Below are 22429 nucleotides of genomic sequence, written 5' to 3'. Positions count from 1 at the left end.
ACACTTTTTTTTTTAGACAAAAAATGTATATATTTTTCAAGTAAACATGTCAAATGCATAAAATGTTGTGACTTAAAAAAATCAATTGAAAGTTAAAACAGTGAACACAAACAAACCTAAAACATAATGCATTGCAGACAATGTTTTCTGTCAGAGCTTCCTTACACTTCCACTTTCCCAGAAAGCAGAGCTACTGTAGAAATAGGTCCAACTCCAACCCGAAACGCCTATTACTCAATTAATGCAGACTTTTACTGTATCTACAATAATATCTTTGGTAACATTGAAAGCCAAATGCCTTATGGACTAAATACAGTATAAAGTGACTATGAAGCCACTACAGTAATGATATATGACTAACTAAGGAAGAAATCAGATATTGTGCAAATATCTATTAGAGGATCGTCATCAAATAATCTGACATGGAGAACACATGATATTGTCAAATAGAGACATTATCAAACAATCTGCTATTAAACTGATCCAAGGATTTATTAGGATTGTTTCCTGCATTGTAACAAGTAGTACTCTTAAATGGCTGCTATAATCACACAGGTTTAGTGCATTTTTTCCCTGCCTTCCTCTTTGCCACCCCATGTCTAAAAACCTATACACATCACTGCTCACAGTCACACTTTCTGAAACTAATAATAATTACAAATCAGTATTCTTTCTGTCTTATTGTGTGAATGGCTTGATAAGTCCAAGATCCATGGTTTTGGACAGGCATGCACGTGCTACATCAATTCCCTCCTGGTTCTTGGGATTGTCTTCCATTTTGCTATAGTAGGTAAGGATCTCCAATATCTCAGACTCCATCAGCTTCTTAGCCAAATCTGCATCAGCTTCCAGCATGTTGAAGATGATCACCATACCACGATGCTGGATTTGAGGATTGTCATGGATGCACAGCCTCTGAAGGATCTCAAGCCACTGACTAGTCTGCCATATAAAAAGGTTAACAAAGATGAAACAGAGCAGTAAACCATCACTGATGCATTCATGGCTTTAACAATTAAGACAATGGTTAACATTCATATTTGTATGTTATTTTTTATATTTTCTTTCCCTAAAACTCAGTAAATAGCAGAACTTTGATAATCATTTGCTGGCATTAACAGCACTGTAACAAAATGCAAAAATTATACATACCACTTTGGTCATCTTGACACACAGCTTTTTCTCAGCTGCTGTGATCATTGCCAATCCACCAGCTGCTGCTATCTGTAGCTTTTCATCATCCTCACCACAAAGCAGTATGAGCAGCTTGAGCTTGTCATTACCATCTTCAAGATACCTCTGCTGAACCTGTCAAGACACAATCAAGCACTTTTCACTATTTTCTGAAGTGCCAGCACTTTAGAGAGCAGGTTAGATATGGGATTGATTCCTGTTGATGCTATAAAATGTTCTTCCTCACCTCTTTACAGCTCACAAGGTTGCACATGCACTCTGTAGCGGCCTGTCTGATCTGGTCATGCTCCTCAAACATATAGTTCTCAATCTCTGAAAGGGCCTTCTCTTTCAGGATTTTCACTCTGAAGCAATAACAAAAGGGGCAATGGTTTATTGCAAAGAAAAGTGAGGACAGGATTTTTTAGAATTTGTAATGTTTAGTGCTCACCGAAGTTTCTCGTTTAATGCAGCCAAATTAGTGAGACTCACTAACGACTCATAGTTCTGAATGCCGTCTCTTTCTGTGTTCAGTAGGGACACCAGTGGTCGCACAACTTCATATATCTGAGAGAAAGCAGGAGACAAATAGTTATAAGAAACATCTTAGAACCCTGGGGTTCTGGTTTACTATCAAGTATTTCCATGTTGCTATTGCAATCAAAATGTAAAGTCTAAAATTTTCTTACCCTCTCACCAGGGAAGGCAATTTCAGGGTTGGAGACAGCTGCAATTTTAGCCAATGCATGAGAGGCCTTTATTTTTCCAGTGTCTGTTCCCTCTAGGGCCAAAGGAATCAGAGCCTGTGCCAAGGAAACCCAAAAGTCAAGAAGCTTGTTTGAAGACAATGTTTAATAAAGCAGCATTAGACCCAATGTTAGATAAAGGCTCTTTTACCTTTCCGCCACCGTGGGCGACAATCAATCCACGATCTTTTGGATCGTCAGCCAAAGCAAGGAATACCCTAAAAATTGAAGTGAAATGTTGAGTTGTGGTGGCTTAAGAAAGATGTCTTCTTACAGATTATGACAGATCAACTTAAACCACATCGGCTAAGCAAAGTACGAATCCTTACCTTGAAAGCATTTCCTTGGTTTGATCAGTCAGAATGGAACTGTCTGCTCTGACCATGACTGCAAGTGCTGATATCACTCCAGCTTTCAAAAGCTTTTTTACTCTTTTGTCAATAAAATCCTTCTTGTCCTGAAATTAAAATAGCATGATTAGTGTTACTTGAACACCTAAAGCTCCTTAAAGCTACAGTACTGTATGTACAGTACAGTACAATACAGTATGTTAATCACTTTTCCTAAAGTTTGTTAGCTTTGTGTGATTTCTTAACTATCAGATTCTATTAATATAGTTATCACGGCTACTTGGTCCTTTTAAACGAATAATGTGTGCTCATTACCTTTGGGTGCTGCTCAGGGACATGCTGCTTTGAGAATTTGGCCAACTGCACCAACTCTGGGATGATCTCTTTCTTCTCATAGCTGTTGGTGCAGTTCACCAGTGTACAGGCGACGGAATACAGGATGGTTTTATCTTTGGACTAAAGAAAGAAATTAGTATCATTATATTATTAGAATTGTTAGATATATAACTATAAAAAAATAACTATTTAAAATGTATACATTATTGTTTTTAGACTTCTTCTACCTTGGCAAGCTCAAACATGGCTCTCATGGCTGGTTCATCCTCAACAAAGTCATCTTTAACATCAGCATCATTGGTCAGGTACGCTAAACCCTCGATCGCCCATTTGCGGGTGCGAACGTCAAGAGTCGGGTTGCACAGCCATCTGAAATCAAGCAATTTGATAATGTAGTTTTATTGTTAAGCTTCAGAGCATTCTTTATAAGAGTCTTTATAAGACTACCCTGACATTTACTGAAAATGTGGTACTTACTTTCTGCACTGCTTGGCCAGTTTTTCAGTGGAGCCCTCAGCAAACTGTCTCATGCTATAATCATCACCTCCGGCTGAGCCCAGTTTACACAAACCCTGCAGAGAAAGAATACACAATTGTATTTAAGAACACAATGAAAGATATCTTACTATTTAACACCCTGGCAGTACATTTATGCAGCATTATAGGTCTAATGGATTGTATTGTTTGGTTACATAAACATCACATAAAGTTCTGTTGTATAATTATCAATGAATAGACAATCAACAACAACATGGTGTGATGTGGCCTGACATGAAGCGAATTCATTGTTACCACCTGAAGTTTTTCCAGTGACAGCATAACATGAAGTGTTTTTACATTTACTCCATTTTCATTTATTCAAATCTCTCATGATATTTGACGGCTGACATTTTATCTGCATATAATTATAATTAATATTGAAAAACATGCATGAAATATGTTAGATCCAGAATCTGGCCCAAATCTGACCAGAGATCATTTCAAACAGTTCAGAAAGTAGCTTTACCACAAGTGCTCTAATCTTGATCCTCTCATTTTTGGTCTTCTTGTAGATGTCTTTAAGCAAAGACACCCCATTGGTGATGATGAACGAAGCTCTACTCATTTTGGTGGATGCATGAATGAGAGCTTCTATGGCCACAAGCTGATCCACTTCTCTCTCAGAACCACACAGAGCAACCATCATTTCCATTACTCCTTGATGGCCCACAAGAATATTTCCTACTTCAAAGGGCCCCTGCAACAAGCCTGATAAAGCATTCATAGCATGGATGTTTTTGTCCATGTCGTTGGGATCAAATTTGCCCCTGTGGACAGAAGACAAATGGATTTTTTTTAAGTTACCTGAATAGAAGCTCATATCTATGATGAACTAGATATCATTTTAAACTAGATCCAACTCACTTGATGTATTCATCACAGATGTCTCTGAAGTTGTCCCTTTCAGGATCGCATCGAAGGTCATCATAAAGCTTGTTAAGAAGCACGCTGGCAATAAGCTGCGTATTCTCAGTCATGGGCAATTGGTCGGGCAGCTCGGGTACCTGACCGCACACCTTCAGAATCTTCTTCAGGCCTGGGTTTAAGAATGTTCATAGACATATTAAGACCAAGACATTAGCTTTTCATTTATCACATTCAGATCACACTATTATTCAGTACTAACCGTGATCAATCGTAAATAAGCTCTTGGAGTGATCATGATTTTTCTTGTCTTTTCTGGGCACAGTTTTACTAAGCAGGTTAAGAGCCTGGTCTCGTCCATGTCCTGACACCTTCTTACTGACCAGCATGTCCAGCAGTTTCAGCAGTATAGTCTTCAAGTCTTTGCTTGAGTCTTTGGAGAAAAAAGTGGAATTGCTAAGTTGGAAATTTCTGTTTTACTGAATATGCTGTAACCAGTAGAAGTGTACATTTAGGTAAGTCATGTAAACCCCATCTCAGGTAAGACGTTCAATAAAAGCTCAAAATGGCATTTCAAGAAACAGTTTACGGATCATTATTCAAATGTTATCACAGATCAGGAAAAAACCTAGCTGTTATGAATTGAAGAAATTCTTTTTGAATTAAAAATCTAAGAGGTCATATAACACTCTAACAACAAATACAACACTAATTATATATATAAAAAAGTATGATTGTTAAAAATATAGCTACAAGTGAAGAAACAGAAAATGAAACAAAATCCAACACAACTGTTTGAATTTATCTGCATTTTCCAAGCAATAAAATCTTGTATACAGTACTTTTATTTTATGAAGAGCATTATAAACTAATGGCCAGTTCATGGCACATATGATTGGTAAATACAGTTTTAATATATTTATAATAATAGTTTCGATATATTTATAATATAGTAATAAATATATTGACATGCCAAATAAAGCTAAATATTTCTAGTATTTTCATTATAACTTGTTGAAAATGGTAAATTCCTGTATAGATTGGGTTAATTTTACATTTCATTTTTTTTAAATTACAGAATCTTGTTATGTCCTATCTGTGATATCAAATTAGTCAAAGTATATGGTTCTTATCACAGAGTTCTTGAGAGTCCAATCAATGGCTTATCCTGTGTGGTTTATAATTAATACAGACCTGAAATCTTATCTCATACATATTAATACTACATAATAATACCTAGGCAAAGTATATATTAATATGATGCCAATATCAAGTATAGTAATGGAATATAATTACTTAATTACTTAATAGAGCCACTATTAATAACATATAAAACCAATAGTTTTATAGAAACAAATATGTCTCTTACCAAGGACAAGGGCCTCCTCTTTGCCATAAACTCTGTTGTCTGCCCCAGACAGGGAGTCATAGATGGACTGGAATAGGTTGCAGGTTGCCAGAGCAATCTCCTCATTGTCCATGGCCATAATACTACACAGCTTGTCAATTCCTACCGTGTGGATGATGGCAGTGGCCTGTATGCACAAAACACAACATTATTAACCCAAAGGTCCTAGTGTATTATTAAGTTAGTCTTATACTATATTATTTAGTAGTATTGTACATTATTGTGTACTGTATCCAGAGTGAAACTATTAAGAATGTGACAATTAAGGTGTGATATTTCTTCTCATAAAGTTTAAATTGATATTAAATATACTTCTTCACCCTGCCCATGTTGCCCATGTTCAGTCCTGCTGTCACTTACCCTCGCTCGGTGGCCTGTACACATTCCAGACAAGGTCCGTATGGCAGCCAGGATCATCTCAACATTCCCAGACTCAATGAGCTGCATGAGCAGAGCCACTCCGTTGTTCTGGAAGATTCTCTCACAGCCGGCATCATCTCGAGCCAGGACAATCAGGTTGTTAGCTGCCTGAAGTACACCAATCATAAGGAATTACAGTTAGACAAACCATAAGGAACAATGTTATATTGATATTAACAGGTTGGAGCATGAAAATAAAAAAAAACCTTTCTCACCTTTTCTTTCTTATCTTTATCTGTTTCATCACTTAGCAAGATATCAAACATATTCTGCACTCTGGAGTCTGTTGAGAAGGTGGTCTTCAACTGTAGAAGAAATTATGTTGTCACATCATTAAAAATGAACTGCAAAAATGTTTTGAATTTGTATTTCATTGAATTTCTTTTTGAATTTTCATTTCAAACCCTACAGTACATAGATCATATTAAAGGTCCATACTAAGGGCTTTAAGAATTGATAGTTTTTTATAAGTATTTTGTTTTGCCTACTAGGGGCAAAATATTAATAGAAATGTTCCAAAAAAATTCTAAACGGTTAGTTTTCTTATTCTCACACAAATGTTTCCATCTTCAAAGTAAATGGTGATATAAAACCATCTGAGATGCTGCCAGTGCTTGTTCATAAGCATCTCAAATTTGAAGGCATTAACTTTAACTACTAATATTCTGTGTAAGATTTAATTACAGAAAATAATTTATTTCTTTGAACTGAAAATGTCAAAAATTCAATTTCCGTTCTGCTGATGGAATAGAACACCAGTGTACTGGTAAAAAGGGTTAAATGCATACATCCTAATATTTTTACGTTCTAACGTGCATATTCTATTTTTTGATGTTTACAAATATAGTTTTTTTTACTACAGCAATTAGGGAAGTCTAACCTTTTGTTGGATCTGTGCTCCAAGTCTCCTGAGAGTCTCCAGAAAAGTCTTGTTTTTAGGTTCCAGTGTTGAACATCTCTGGACATCCTTAAAGGCCATGTCCAGTTTCCCCAGTTTCTCTAATGCTTGACATCTTCTGAACAGAGCTTTGATGTCAGAAGCATCCACGTCTATGGCTGTAGCAACAACAAAATGAAAAATAAATAATGAAAACAAACAAAGTAAGGACATTAATACGTGATATTTTTTACAATATGGTCAAAGAATAGCTTAATTTAGGACTATACTAGTACCTTTGGTGGCATCTGAAGCAGCGTTGGAATAGTTTTCCTAAAATACAAAGCACAAGTTTTGAAGGTAAAACAGGTCAAATGTTTATCTATATGAGTTATCATTAGAATTTGTGATATACCTTCTTTAGGAAACAGGCAGCTCGGTTTCTGTAGATGACGGCCTGCGCATTTTTCTCCTTGCAGACTTTGATGGCTTTTGTGTAGAACTCAATTGCTTTGTCAATCTCTCCTGCCTGGAAGTGCTTGTTGCCTTCTTCTTTCAGCTGGACTGGATCTCCCATTTCTCCCATCTAAATGCATTAAGACAGATGTATATCATAAACATACACTAAAAGTTTCTGTTTTCCCATCCCATAAAACATTAGAGAGAGTATATAAGAGAATATATAATATAATATAATATAATATAATGTAATATTATATTATATTATATATATATATTATATATATATACACACATATAAAATATAAAATATAAAAGAGAATAAAATGTTAATTTATTATTATTAATCCAGGAACATTTCATTACAAAAAGACTCATTTAGCTTGATCTATCTGTCTAATTTAAAGATATTGGTTTTACCCTTGAAAAAAAAAACAACACAATGTAAATATGAAAACCTTTCATTCTTCAGAGCATATAAAATAGCACTAGACACATTTATTGCAAAAATTATGTAGATGCCTATAGTAATTGTATATGAATGTATTAAAACATTTTGTTCCATCTACCATATTATAAATCATGTAAATCAAATAAAACATGCAAAACAGCATATGCTCCAGTGACACTACTTACCTTTTTTGCTTCCGTTTGTCAAATCTTTTTTAGCAAATGGCCAGACATGCTGCTCTCTCAAACTTTAAATGCCCTACCCTTACACCATATTTGGGCAAAACTTTGGCCTCGTGTGAGGCTTGACCATCACAAGAGACTTCAGCACAGACAGCAATGTCTATTATCCTAAAGATAAGCTATCACCCTATTGTCCATCTCAGCTCTGCAGATAGAACAAATAAAGCCAAACCTGCTTAAAACATCAGTTTATCCACATACCGTTATATTTTTGATGTCTGTAGTCAAAGTCACTCAGCAATGGCTGACCATGTGCTTGCTTGCTTGCAGGACTATTTAGCCGTTTTTACTCTTAGAGCAACAGACCTCCAATTGGCATTTATATTTATCTCTATGTGACGTGATCCACAAATGGGATGAAGGCCTAAACCATTCCCTCAACAGGGGAAACCTCCCTATCTGCCATGAAACCCACATGTTGAGAAACATCAGCTTTGAAAGCGGAGCACTGTTTGTATTTCTCCTCAAGTACTTATTGAATTAGAGCAGGAGGTAACCATGATATTGTTATAATGAGTATTTGGAAATGGAAACAAGGATACCAGTCCACCCCTATTGAGTAAGAAATGGAACATCCCAGATATAGTCTATTTGGGGTGTAGGTGTGACAGCTGAGCACTCAGGAGCACATGTTACTACCACTTCACTGCCAGGGGTGGGAAGGGTAGGGGGTGGCTCCTGACAGCTGGGACACTCTCGTAGTTTCTACAACCTGTGAGATCTCACATGAAGGCAGGCGTCCAAATGGGGGAAGGTCCTCAACATACCTACAGCAGGATAGTCCACAACCTTCTGGAACAATCTTGATGAACTTGTCAATTGCATCAGATATGTTTACACATCACTGTCCAGCTAGCAGTTCAGCTGAATGCATTTTTTTAAAAACTTGAAGTCAAGTAACATTGCAAAATACTGACACGTTCTCCTTTCCCATTATTCACCCAGTTTATTTGTGCACTGACACTAAAACAATACATCACCATGTTGCTCCAGCATTGCATAAGATTTGCAGTTCTGTTATGAATAATAACAATACTTTTTCCCTTGACTTTTCCCCCTTCTAAAACCTCTATGTTTTCAACGTCACTGATTGATGGAAGATTAATTAAGAAAGATATGAAAGTAAAATTCTCTGTTTAGATAGGGACAAATCAGAGTCAGATGTGTCTTTACATTCTCTAGTCAATGTGATTTAGCGAATTATTCAGCATGTTTAAAACATCCCCAACAGTGTTTGGAATTACGTTTTGAACCAGGTTTGCCAAACAGAATCTGAGCTCAAATAAGAAAATGCGAAACAAAAAAAAAATTGTAAACAAAAGCTACAATAGATTCAGTATTAAAACATAAGCACCATTGTATTACATCAGCATATAAGCAATGTTTATCCCTTTTATTTTTGTCATGAAAAAGGTTTTCTAAGTTAACCACACATTTGTCTCTCAGAGGACTCTGGGCACAAGGAGGGGGGCACTCTGAAAGGAGTGTCCCATGGTCTCCCATAGTTTCCCACTGGATAGAGTGTTCCAATATTTCCATAGTGACCCACTGGGCAGAGTGTCCCAGGGTCTCCTGTAGTGTCCCATTGGACAGAGTGTCTCAGGGTCTCCCATAGTGTCCCACTGAACAGAGTGTCCCAGGTTCTCCTATAGTGTCCCATTGGACAGAGTGTACCAGGGTCTACACTAGTGTCCCATTGGACAGAGTGTCCCAGGTGCTCCCATATTGTCCCACTGGACAGTGTCCCAGGGTCTTCCATATTGTCCCACTGGACAGTGTCCCAGGGTCTTCCATATTGTCCCACTGGACAGTGTCCCAGGGTCTCCCATAGCGTCCCATTTAAGAGAGTGTCCCAGGGTCTCCCAAAGTGTCCCACTGGACAGTCCCAAGGTCTCCCATAGCATAATCATACACACTCATTCACACACTATGGACAATTAATACAAATTTCAGTCAGCATACAATAAAGGTAACTGGACTAACGGAGGAAACTGTAGTACCTGTAAACCCCAAAGCCTGGGAAGAACATGTAAAAAGGTGAAAAATATTGCATACCATTGCAGTGGACTGGCTACAAGAATACAATGGATTAAAAGCGTATTGTACGTTATGCCCCTTTAAGCTCTCAGTAATAAACCACTTCACTTTTACAAAATTTGGAATCCTTCTTTCTCTCATCTGGGAGACCATTCGAGTTGGATGGAATACAGGACATTCCTTGGACCTTAGTGAACATGGATTACTGTGTGCCTTGCATGATTTAATTTAATTGCCTATTTATTACTTTATTCTGTTTAATGCATCTAGGTATAATTTACTGTGCTACTGTAATTTTTGTTTTTTTCCTAGCAAGTATTTTACTATAAAAGGATAGGGGTTTTTTTGTTGTTTTGTTTTTGTTGTAGTATTAAAATAAAAAAAAGGAAATATCAAATTCAAGAAAAATTCACAAACAAACCAGTACAATATACAGTCTTTATTGAAAGCAGTTTCATAAATTATAATCTACAAAGGTGCAATAATGATATTCAAAAGACTAATTTTTTATACGAATCACTTGTTAAACATTTGTCTGTGTAAAACAGAAGCACACTGTTAAATAATATAAAGCACATAACAGGATGCTTCAATATGAAATATCTCCTAATGGAACAGATTCACAAATATGAAACACTCCCCACCCTTCACAAAATATTCTCTGTAGATCTACATCGTAGCTATCAAAAATCCTTCGTTTTTGAACATCTACTGCACACAAACTCACATGTTTACATGTTTAAACTGAAATATGCCAGACTTCGCATATAATTCTTGACCGATATAAAACTCAGACTTATCTTCAAACACCACGCCGCCCATAGCAAGAAGTCAGTTTTGGCGTTATGATTTGAAAAGGACAAATTCAACGTCTTTTCATGTTCAGCTGAAAATATCATTCATTTCTCTGACATACCGAGAAAGTACTTCGTATCATGTAGGAAAGACTAAACATTCAGAATTGAACTACTTTTTAATCTAGTCCACTAGATATCCTAGCAATATAAATAGAGGCAATATCATCACTGTATGACACTTTTACATTTCGAAACCCAATGATGAGTTTTCAGCAATCAAGTCGTGAATGATCTGCTGTTTGTGTGTTGCTTGGGTGCAAAAGAGCTAGAAAGCTGCAAACATACAAAATCTGATCTAAACAAAGCAGTCTTTGACCCGTGAGAAGCATTTTTTTCCACAATAATTCACACACACACTACTTGATGACTGTGGATGCTTAGGCCCCAGGCTGCATGTTCAGGCTTACTCGCCTCTTCGCAGCCATAAAACACCATCTCTGTCCTGCTGTAACTTCATGACACACAGAAAACATCTAATTTCCTTTCCTATCATCCACATGATAATGGTAGGTGTCCAGTCTTTCATTAGCAAATCCTGGTGTGCATCTTGGACAAAAAAGTGTCCAGAGTGGGTGATGAAGAGTGATGAGGAAGACGATAACTATCATCTCATGGCTCCTTACTGCAACAAAAACAAACAGTATAGAAATTAGTTTACAGTACTGAGTTTTGTACATGTTTTTTTTCTTTTAATTAAAATGTTTTTCTTAGATTTAATTGTAATTGGTAAAATTGCATTTGCATTCCAACACTTTTTTTTAAGTTTTGTACTAAAGCTATAAGGTTAATATACCTGGGCGACTCAAGGACTGGAATAAATGAATAATTAAAAACATTATTAATAATTTAAAATGCTACCAACAGTATATTAGCTGTTCCGGCTTACTGTAACCACATATTGCACTAAAATATTATCATAATATCCTTTAGATATACATGGTGTCCCTGTCTCTGTATATAGAAGATTAACATTTTTTTTTTTTTTTTTTAACAAAATGTCTCCGTAAACTTTTTATTGCCTGCTAGTATTGTATTTTTTTTTTCAGATAGCTTTTATAAACTATTCTTAAAAGAAGTACATATTACAATCATTTTTGTGGCTGGATCGGGAAGCTGGCACAGGGTTGTGATGGACTGTGTAAACAACGGGAGCCAAATTTGGTTGAGCCAACTCTGCGTATTCACAAAGAAATGTCAATCAGGAAGAGAATGCGTTGTAAATAAAGTGATATTTTGCTTTATTTTGTAGATTAAATAAAGTGGAGAATTTTGGGAGACCTTTTTCTTTTCCAATTTGTGTGCAAATTAATGCGTGCATCCATTCAATATCTAATGCTTCAAATGTCCCATTTTCATCAATCATCTACTTATGAAATATGTTTAAATAATATTTAGACTGTTCCACATTGTATCTTCCAGAGTTTCAGAAGATCTTGAGAAAAAGAGAAGTATGCTCTGTTAGAGGTTTTTCCTTTATTATCATTGGCACTGTGATGCTGACTGACCAGACTGTGAGACTATAAATATGTAACATCTGTATTAATGACTTTCTGTAACAAAACCGAGGGTCAGAGTCTGCACTCACAAAGTAAACATCCAGCACTGAGCCGTCGTCTCGGTCTGTGTCCACTGTGCTTTGCTCGGAAGTTAGACAGATGGCGCTGTCTGCCATCCTGTAGTTAGAGTACGAGTTGACAGGATATCTGCGTCAGAGACATACACCAGTGTGAAATAGAAGCAGGCTGAACATTTTCATTTGTTTAAATTAGCATTACAAAAAAAGGCCTAGCAAAACGCAGCAAAATAACCCAAGCTAACGCAACATAAATGGGCTGAGGAGTGACATAACACATATTTCTGCCCCCAGAAACATTCTTATAAAACAACAACAAAAAAAAACCCATAAAATATTATATCTTGTATTGTAAAATATAAGTATCTTGTATTGTTTTTGTTAACGTCTGTAATCACATTAAACTCTCTGAAAACCGTCTGTAACAATCTGAAGTTGGTTATGAATGAATATTCTATATTGAATCTACAGTACAGTGTCTATTAGTTTATATGAAAAAAAAATTTATACTATTTTTTATTATACACAGAGGTGTGGCAGATTAATGGAATTTCTCTTACACTAGAGAGAGCATGAATGAATTTTTATTTATTTATTTTATTTTTTTTAATGTTTAATAAGGATGAAACTGATGTTAATCATATATGAGGACAATTGATCTTGATTTAGGATTTTGTTAAGATTTCAACACCTTGATAAGACACTATGGGCTGTTTTTTTCCATAAAATTTGTTAGCTGCCTGCATGCCACCTGACTGTCACCTACTTCAGCTGAGGAATGTGCTTAATCGTTTTATTGCTGCACCTAGTGAACCTTTTACTTCATGGACTTCTTATGTTACTACAAGACCTTGCCATCATGGCTGTTTATTAACCCAAGTCTGTCCTGGGCCAATTTATTGCTGGCCAGAACATTACATACCAACACCTTCAGAAATTAGAAACATGACCTGTTGTACTGTATATAATGCCCTAAATAATATTTTGTGCTGTTCTGGATGAACTAAGATAATGTTTTAAATAATATTTATTAAGTAATCATGCTAAACATTTATTTTAAATAAGACCAGTCTTAATCATATCACTGTGGAATCATAAATAACATAAATTGTTCCCAGGTAAAAACAAATTGTATTAGTTTTTTGAAGTTTTAAAGTATTAACATGTACAGTTTTGCCTCACTGTTATTGTTCCTTATAACACAGCATGTTTAAACTCTCAGATCTGATCTGGTCAGAAGCTCCTGATTCATTATCAGCAGTTTTTCAAATTATTAACAGTATAATTGCTGACATGGTGGTGATTTATGTAAGATGTTTATTTAACGTTTATGCATGGATTCTCCAACATCAGACAAGTAGATTTCCAATAAAAGAAAGTCTTCAGGAAAAGGACTTTCTGGTTTCTCAGTATCTTGTCAACTTTCAGAATGAGAGAGAGAGAGAGAGACAGAGAGAGAGATAGAGCGAGAGAGAGAGAGAGAGGAGAAGAGAGAGATAGAGCGAGAGAAGGGGGATAGATAGATAGATAGATAGATAGATAGATAGATAGATAGATAGATAGATAGATAGATAGATAGACATACAGCTGTTATAAAGTAACTTGTTTCATGGACATAACTCTGCTTTGCATTGGGCTGAATCACAAAACCCCAATGATAATTATTAAAGAGTCTTTATTCCTTATACAAAACTTTCTACTCAAGTCCAGTCATCAGAAACATTTCAACTTTCCAAATGAGCCGAAGCAGTCTGCAACGCAGTACGTCAGAATTACGTTTGTTATGTAAAATCCATCACAAATATGCACTAAAGTATAAGCAAACCAGTCAAAACACACAGTTGTGCATATATTTACAGAGCCACTTCTACCTGCAGGGGCATAATAGCTCTTGATTTTTGTTTATTTTTCCGAGTGGTAGTGCTTAAGCTACAACGTGTACTGTTTGATAAAAAAAAACTAAAGTCACCTTGTATTTACCTCTGCCTCTGAATGGATCACGCATGCAGTTCGACACTATGTTATTAAGGTCCAGACTATCGCCTTGTCCACCAACACAACATAATCCCTTCATTGTAATGTGTTAGTGGACAAGGTGACAGGTGACAAAGGAAGTGTACCTGTTTACCACAGCTGCCATATAAGCACAGTGTTAGTTGCCTTAGTGCTAAATGCCATCTTTTGTAACATTCTCTTTCGCCCTATTGTTAGGGCTCTTAGGATGTTAATGAAATATTTAGGTGGTGTTTTGATACCGAATTCCCCGGGAAACAGGTGCATGGTGAACGACAAAAAGAGCAAAACATTGTGCGCGTACAAAGTGCTACCAGTGAGACACACTCTTCATAATTCATAGAGTATGAAGAGAATTAGAGGGTTGTAATCTGGAGATATTGCTCATTATCTCCATGTCAGGTTAAATATAGGCATCTTGGAGACAGACCAGAGGTGATTAATGATAAGGCAGGAGTGACGCAAGGGTGGGAACCCAGCAGGTGTGTGTGGGTAGGTATTTCAGTGATATGGCATGTCCGCGTGCTTGTGTGTATATAACTAGGTGTTTGTTTATAGGGCATTACCGGTAGTTTGATCTAGGAGGCAAGTATCTGTCGTTGACGGACATAGTAGTGGCCATTGAAGAAGGTTCACCGTAGGCAGCTGTGACTGGGACCAGGTCGGGTCGACGGTAATAAGTGCACACTGGGATAAAAAAAAAAATGTATTTATAATGATCTATAATTATAATATTGTAATCATACTGCCAGTCAAAGGTTAATTATTAGATATAACTGAGTTGAAAACTGTTTTTTTGGAACGTTTCTGGAAAAGTTTGGTCTGGTAAATTGAATTAGTTGCTTGTAGCACACAGCATATATAAAGGTCTTAAAGTTGAAATGCACTTGGTTTTAAATAAAGCGCTCTCGATTCTGATTACAGTCTGAGCATGCACAAATAATTACTCCTTAAACACAAGGATTCATGTATTTTTGATATATAATAAGTACACTGTAATAAATCTTTAAAAAAACAAAACAAAACCACAAAACTCCCATGATATTAAAAACCTTTGACAGGGAGTGTATGTTCATCATTTACAAAAAGAATTACAAAACAGATATTTTACTAATTATGTTGGTATCTAGCTACTAAGGAACTAAATAAATACATTTATGGATTAACAGAAACTTTGATTCTTGAAATTCCATTCAATATATGAAAAAATATATATAACATGATAGCATACAAAAATGACAATAAATACTTAAACAAATATTAAATAAAATGTTTATTCTACAAATGTCCATATTTTAACTTTATAATTAAAATTCCAGCTTTTTTCGGTTTCAAAACATGAGTCAGCATGGATTCATTTTAAGGGTTATTACTGCTGCTATACTGCCTGACCTTCTGAGTTTTGACCAAACTCGACACTAATGAGTAACACTGGCAGCGTTGAGCAACACTCTAATACATAATGTAGACTGGGCTGAAAATGCAAAGGTCATATTAAGGGCTGTGGAGTGTTTAGTTTAGAGTAGTTTTTTTTTCCAAGCCTGTTCGCTCATATCACAGAAGTTGTGTGCATTGACTTGAGGAAAATTGCTCTTTTATATTGTCCAAGACACAACATGCTGAAACAGCGACAGCAACCTAAATTACTTTATGTATTTATCAATACCAACCTTATGTTGCTGGATTTACCCAAGTCTAGACATGGAGATGGCACAATAGCACTTTCCCCATAACAATACTGACACCATGACTAAAATAAATGAGATAAACAAGCCCGTTTGTCAGGTGTGGTTGACTCCATGGGAAAGAAATCCAGAACCAAATGTAGGAATAGAAGGCAGCCGGGGGTTTTATTAATAAAATAACTAAACCATTTTATAAAAAAAAAATCAACAAAAATACAAAACAGGATACAGGAAAACTAAAAACAACAAACCTAAAACAGAGGCAAGGACCCATCAAAAAGGTACACACAAGACAGGTATAAATATGGAAGGTAATTAGTGCCACATAAGGAACTGGATAAGGACTGGGCAGAAACGGGATAAGTATTGTGCGAGAACAGGATAAGGATTGGGTGGGAACGGGATAAGCACTGGGTGGGAATGGGAGAAGGATTGGGTAGGGCACACACATGAGAACACAAAATATAAACAAAAGCACATGGCACAGGATATAAACAAACCGTGCTGGAACAGCCTCTTGTGTTCTGGCAGGAAACTGTCCAATCCATCCATAACACCATTAGTAGGATAAATTCATCATGATGAGTTTGCTCACCTTGTCCATCCAGACTGGCAAGACTGCGGGCTGCCACAAGTCTCTCGGCCCTGTCTTCTGCTCTGTCTTCCCTCTGAGGGGACAGCAGCTCCTGAGAGGATGATTTCATCGGGACTATGGAGTTACGCACTCTCTTTGATGGAGAATACCGGTTTGCTGATCAAAACAGATAAATGGAAAGGGGTTTGTGAGTTTGTTACTGTTTCAAATTAATTTCACAATATAACAATCCTTCATCTTTTATCACGTCTTACAAGTAGATTATGTAATATAAAATGTGTCCCTAAAGTCTCATATTAAAAAAAATGCATGAAAATAAAGTTAATATTAGCATGGAAATGAAAATGAAGCTAATAAAACACTTTAGACCTGAGTTACATTTGCATATATTGCAGGTCTACAGAGAGCTATTTAAAGAAGACAAAAGAAAGAAAACAGAAGAAAAAACCTCTGAAATCAAATCAACACATTTGGTGTTATCAATCTAGGCTCTTGAAAATAAATCAATGCTTTTAAGTGCACTGTTTTATAAGAAATTGGTTTGCTAGGGTTTAACGATAATGTCCTTCTGATGGCATATATTTATATTTTTCTAAACTTGGGTGTCAGTGTAAATAGATATGATCAGGTTTCAAAACTACATCTAGAAAAAATGTCAATAGAATATATATGACATTGTAGAAAACATATTATATCTAAATATAATATATAAAAAGTAATGTGTGAGAATATAACAAAAATGTTTTTTGTTGTAATTTTCTTCTATAAACTTCTCTGTAGAAAGACTAACAAGAGAGAATAGTTCAAGTTTTTTTTTTTTTTTTTTTTTTTAAAGCATTTGCATGTGTTATTGACACTTTAGGTGCATATTGATGTGAATCACAATTCCGTGTAAAAAAAAAGTGATGTGATACTGATGCTATTTTAAAAGGTGAGTGACATGGCATGAAAACTGAGCGGGTGCTACTGAAATTTTACAGGAACTTTCCACTTACTTTGAATTTTTCTGAAAACTCTCGTGCTCATGAATTTGAGAAACCTGTTTGCGTAGAAGCTCGGCCTGTGGACAGACACCGTATCCTACGGATATAAAAAAAAATAGGAAGAGAAATTTGATCAGGATGCCTGATTTCATAATGCGTCATCGATAAGGAAAGGCTGTTCATGAAGAATCTATCAACTTACACCATCGTAGACAAGTGCTTTCCAAGAGTGCTCCAGCTTCTTGATAAACCTTCAGGGAAAAAGAGCAGCGAGAGCTTGGTTTGGCACAGAAAGCACTTATGTAAAATATTAGAAAAACAAGGACTTCTTTCTGAGCAGCATACACCCAGTGGGTAAATACTGAGTCATAAGTACTGTCACGTAAAGAGTAAAATACGACCTGCTGTTATAGGAAAATACTTAAAACCAGGGCGGTGTGATGTGGCCTGACATGAAACATTTACTGTTACCATGCTGATGTGTACCACAGCAACGTATTATATACATATATTTTATTTGTATTTTACTTTATACAGATATGACTTCTGAATATGTCAGAAAACAGAAAAGTTATGGTTTTCGTGCCTGATGCTATTGGGCTACTGGTTGGATATTTTTAGAACACTCTCACAGGCCCTTAACACCATCATTGCCCCTAAAGCATTGACAGCCCTGTTTGGCCTTTCTCCTGCTTCAGCTGTATCATCCACAACGCGTGGCATCATTGCCTTCACCACCTTATTGGATAGGCGTGCCATTCTCCTAAGATGGAAACAAACCTTCCCATCACACAACGACTGGATATAAGAGATATTGCAATGCATCCACCTCGAAAAAATCAGGCACTCTTCCAAAGGATCACTGAGATACTTTTATAACATCTGGAGCCCTATACTGTGTTTTATTGAGAACCCAACAGTAGTATCTGGGCTCTCTCATTAGAGCCTTATTTTTATTCGTGACCTCTCAGGACATTTATGGGTGAGGATTTTGTTGCAGTATTGACTGGTTTGTTTCTTGTATTGCAATGTATTACCTCAGTTACAGAATGAGATAGGATGTCTCTTCTCTTCACAGACCTATCTATCCTATCCCATTCTGTAACTGAGGTAATACATAGAATATATCTGCAAAAATGTAATAAAAATGTGTTTTCAATGTGTTTTCAATAAAATTCCAGATGGAAAACTTCCCCAGATTAAGACCTGTAAGTTTTTTTGTGGTGCATCCACCATATAAGACCCTGTGTATATTGTTGCTATAGAAATGATAACGTATTAGCAAGAGTGCTGTAGATCTTGCAGCTTGAAATAATGTCAGAGCTGCTGTTCTCTGGAACCTTCTGTGTTCTCTCCTGTGGTAAAAAGTACAAGAACACTGTACTATACTATATATACTATATACCAGCCAACCGATCTGAATCTAATGATGTATAAGTATAGCTATACAATGCATGTAAGGAACATATTCTAAATGCTTCATTCATTCCAATTAAAGCTCTGAATATAGCAGCGTGTTGTGATTATTGTGCCTGGAGAAGCTTTCGCATATTCATTATATTTTCTTACCAGGATGTACTGTGATTTTGTATTCATTATAATTAGCTTAAAAGCTGTTGTGGCTGATTTTGGTTGTTAAGCAGGAGGACAGTGTTAGAGTGCAGCACAGGACACTGTGTCCTACCTGTACGACTGCAAGATGTCAATTATCCCCAAAAAAATCAACAGCTTCTCGCCCCTGTTAGTTCTGGCTGGGATTCCTCCCATTCTGAAGAAAAACAAAACGTCAGTGTTATACTTTCTATTTATTATTACTAAAACAGTATATATTCAAATCAAATTGTTCAGAACAAGTGAGTTTCGTAGGCAAATGAGGTGTCGTCCAATTAAATCTGCATATTTTAAATATTTTAGTCCATAACCAAAATACCTAGTATTTAGATAATATTAGAATTAATAGATGTTAATTTCAGTACAAACAGTATTGTTACTGAAAAATGTGTTGGGATGTTATTTATTTAAAATTCCATGTGCTGCTGTAACAATGATTTCTTTGACATTTTCAGTGTAAAATCCAATCAAACTATCCAACAGATAAGTTCTCTGTAAGCTTCTAAAGAGAGATAGAAATGAGCATGTGACATTTCCTGAATGTAGGCCCCCTTTCTAGAGAACATTTTCTAGAGAGTTTTGGTTAGGAGTAAAAACTGATTCTGAGTAAAACACATTTTAATAAAAATGTGATTTCATATATTTCATTACTATAGTATGTGTGGTTTATAAGGTTTATAAAACAAACAGTTATCATTCATAATGACACACAAGTTGACATTTAGAGCAAGAAACAAGCTATCATGTATCCACGACATGACATGATTGTGCAAAGTGGGTATTTATGGCATTTATATTATATACTATATTTCAGTGTATTTTCTGAGATTTTTGAATAGCAACTCACGTATCATCTGTGGTTATGGCCTCTGCTGCCTTGCCGCCCCCCTGGATGGACTCCATGGCGGTGGAGTAGAGAACCCTCTGTCCGACAGGACGCCTGCCGTCTACTACACTTCCATCTGCTTCTCTGTGGTTCTGTGTATCCAGCACGTGTATGCCCAGGAGCAAGCTGTAATCCATGATCTTAAAGCTCTCCAACACCTGTATACACGCACGCACACATACACACAGATGTTCACTACAATGTCCCTTGGATAATTAATACTAATAAATAACACCCGGCCAGTTGTAGGTCTATGATATTAGGCCTTGTTAGCAGTTACCACATAAAAAAACATGTCAGAGCAGATATGACAAATATGTCTGAGCCCCTTTAATCCAACAAAAATAGCTCTACATTAATCCACTCAGTATTCTGGAAGAGGCATCCACGAGGGGCACTCCGTCACAGCTAAAATAATATGCCGAGGGTGTCAAATATGTGTTTCTCAGCAGTGAGATCAGCAAAAACTGAGGGAAGAGAAAAGTCAGCCAGGAAAGCAAGACATTTCCTCACTGTATTCTTGGGGTCAATCAAGGCCATGTTCACTATGTGCACACTTAGACTTAGAAGTTGGTTTCTGCACATGAATATCCGGCTCAAAGATGCTGAGATACAAAGCATATGACGTCTGTTCTTTTGGCATGAATTATGTATGAATAAAGAGAACACACTGACCTTCTTCCTGGATAAAGCACTCTCTCCAGGAAGATTTTCACATGACCAAAGGTTTATATAATCCTGCTAATCGAAGGGCGCAGCTTTGACACAAGCTTTATTTTTTTCCAATCACTAATTTGTTTGGAATTTTATGTGAATGATATGAGAAAACTTAGAACCAGTATATGTGATAGTCACTACCATAAATGGCTCGGTAGAGAGAAACTGACGAAACAGATGAGTAAATATAGTTAAAAGCAATGTAACTACCTGTGTGATGGGAAAATCAACATTGCTAACAGTTCTTTCTATCTAAAGCTATTACGCTACTATAAAGAAAATCCAGGAAACTCAAAAGCTACTGATGCAAAGATCCTGTACATCTTCATGCCTCAAGGAAAAAAACTGGAAATTATTTTTTTTATCTTAAATATTAAATCCTATTGCATTGAAAAACCTGAAATCACCAGAAAAAAGCCAGAAGCAGAAATGGCAGCCATATTAGCATGTTCTTTGAAACAGTTCATTAACCTCAGCTACATCATTAGCGAGCTGTGCAGGACTAGTTTTAATAGTGTTTGCAGTTATATTATTTATTTCAATCAGATTTAGTTGGTTCCTTTTCCCAAAGTATCACACAACTAGAAGCCTGTTAAACATTAAACTCAGGATAGAGTAATGAATGCTCCTAGTGCAACGTGCAGTGCTACACATTCATGCTGACCAAACATGGTCCTTCGTTGTGCCATGAGCATTGCGCTCACATAAAAGTAAAATCATATGGCTTTTTTGTCCCCAGTTCTAGTGGCACACCCATCAACTGTCTGTGTGCTCAACCAGATGCCCTTTAAAACTTTTGGGCAATCAAAAAAAACAAACAAGCAACAACAACAAAAACAACAACAACAACAAAAATAGTAAGACAATAATAATAATATGAATAACATAAAATTAAAATACAAATTATAAAGAAATAATATATAAATATATATAAATTAAATACTACTACTACTACTACTAATAATAATAATAATAATAATAATAATAATAATAGTAAAAATAATAAAACCTTTATTTCATATTTGTTTACTACTGTTAATCTGTTCATTTCCAAATAACCTTCTTATATCAAGTTAAATTGTCAAGATACACTTATATACTAATATCTGTAACAGTGTAAAGACTAACTACAGTATAGTTCTAAATAATCTAAAGCAGCACCCGTGTACCACACATATTAGATGTTCAGGAGTCCTCCACTATTACTGCATTCTGGAAATTTGGTGTAATCCAACAGCTGTGTGTAAATGTCCACAACCAGCCACTTTGCAAAACACATCAATGATTTCACCTACCAAAGCCACTTCCTAAGCTGTCTGTATGTGACTCACAATAGGAAGTGGATATTTTGTGGGCAGCACTTGATTTCTTTGGAAAAAAAAAACACACTTGGAGTAACAGTGGGACGTGCTGTGGTGCGCCCTCTATATTTTCCATTGTACAGTGAAATAAGAAATACTAGACGTAGGATTCTGGTGAGCTAAAGTCTGCTTTGCATACCCTTCTCTTTCCGGTCTTTTGAATAGGACCATGCTGCTTTGCATGCCGACTGTGGTGACCATGAGCCTCCAACAAGGGTGTGTGTTTCAGGTCTTTATCATGAATA

The 22429-nt window shown here is 36.1% G+C and overlaps 2 protein-coding genes across 3 annotated transcripts in view; both read right to left on the bottom strand.

Annotated features, from left to right (window-relative positions):
• Positions 1 to 35: 35 nt before the first annotated feature.
• Positions 36 to 8156, bottom strand: unc45b (unc-45 myosin chaperone B). Its single transcript, XM_060882212.1, has 20 exons — positions 8068 to 8156; positions 7130 to 7300; positions 7011 to 7047; positions 6718 to 6893; positions 6053 to 6142; positions 5778 to 5945; positions 5379 to 5544; positions 4272 to 4442; positions 4010 to 4181; positions 3612 to 3912; positions 3083 to 3177; positions 2833 to 2974; positions 2585 to 2725; positions 2249 to 2376; positions 2071 to 2137; positions 1863 to 1976; positions 1625 to 1740; positions 1421 to 1538; positions 1153 to 1308; positions 36 to 942 (listed from the first exon to the last, which is right to left on the bottom strand). Exons 2-20 carry the CDS (start codon positions 7298 to 7300, stop codon positions 679 to 681), a joined length of 2793 nt encoding a protein of 930 aa, XP_060738195.1. The 5' UTR covers positions 8068 to 8156; the 3' UTR covers positions 36 to 678.
• Positions 8157 to 10327: 2171 nt separating this feature from the next.
• Positions 10328 to 22429, bottom strand: part of pip5k1bb (phosphatidylinositol-4-phosphate 5-kinase, type I, beta b) — a 41089-nt gene continuing 28987 nt past the window's right edge. For both annotated transcript variants that reach the window (XM_060881058.1, XM_060881059.1), the window contains 8 exons: positions 20068 to 20264; positions 19294 to 19377; positions 17812 to 17860; positions 17622 to 17706; positions 16627 to 16782; positions 14913 to 15033; positions 12346 to 12463; positions 10328 to 11382 (listed from right to left, as the gene is read on the bottom strand). In XM_060881058.1, the coding sequence (XP_060737041.1) occupies positions 11380 to 11382; positions 12346 to 12463; positions 14913 to 15033; positions 16627 to 16782; positions 17622 to 17706; positions 17812 to 17860; positions 19294 to 19377; positions 20068 to 20264 (813 nt within the window). In that variant the 3' untranslated portion in view covers positions 10328 to 11379. The remainder of the gene's footprint in view (positions 11383 to 12345; positions 12464 to 14912; positions 15034 to 16626; positions 16783 to 17621; positions 17707 to 17811; positions 17861 to 19293; positions 19378 to 20067; positions 20265 to 22429) is intronic.

The sequence above is a fragment of the Tachysurus vachellii genome, chromosome 11 (genome assembly GCF_030014155.1).
Source record: "Tachysurus vachellii isolate PV-2020 chromosome 11, HZAU_Pvac_v1, whole genome shotgun sequence".
Lineage (NCBI taxonomy): Eukaryota > Metazoa > Chordata > Actinopteri > Siluriformes > Bagridae > Tachysurus > Tachysurus vachellii.
The sequence above is the reverse complement of the archived record's forward strand: the minus strand, read 5'-3'. Positions and strand labels throughout refer to the sequence as shown.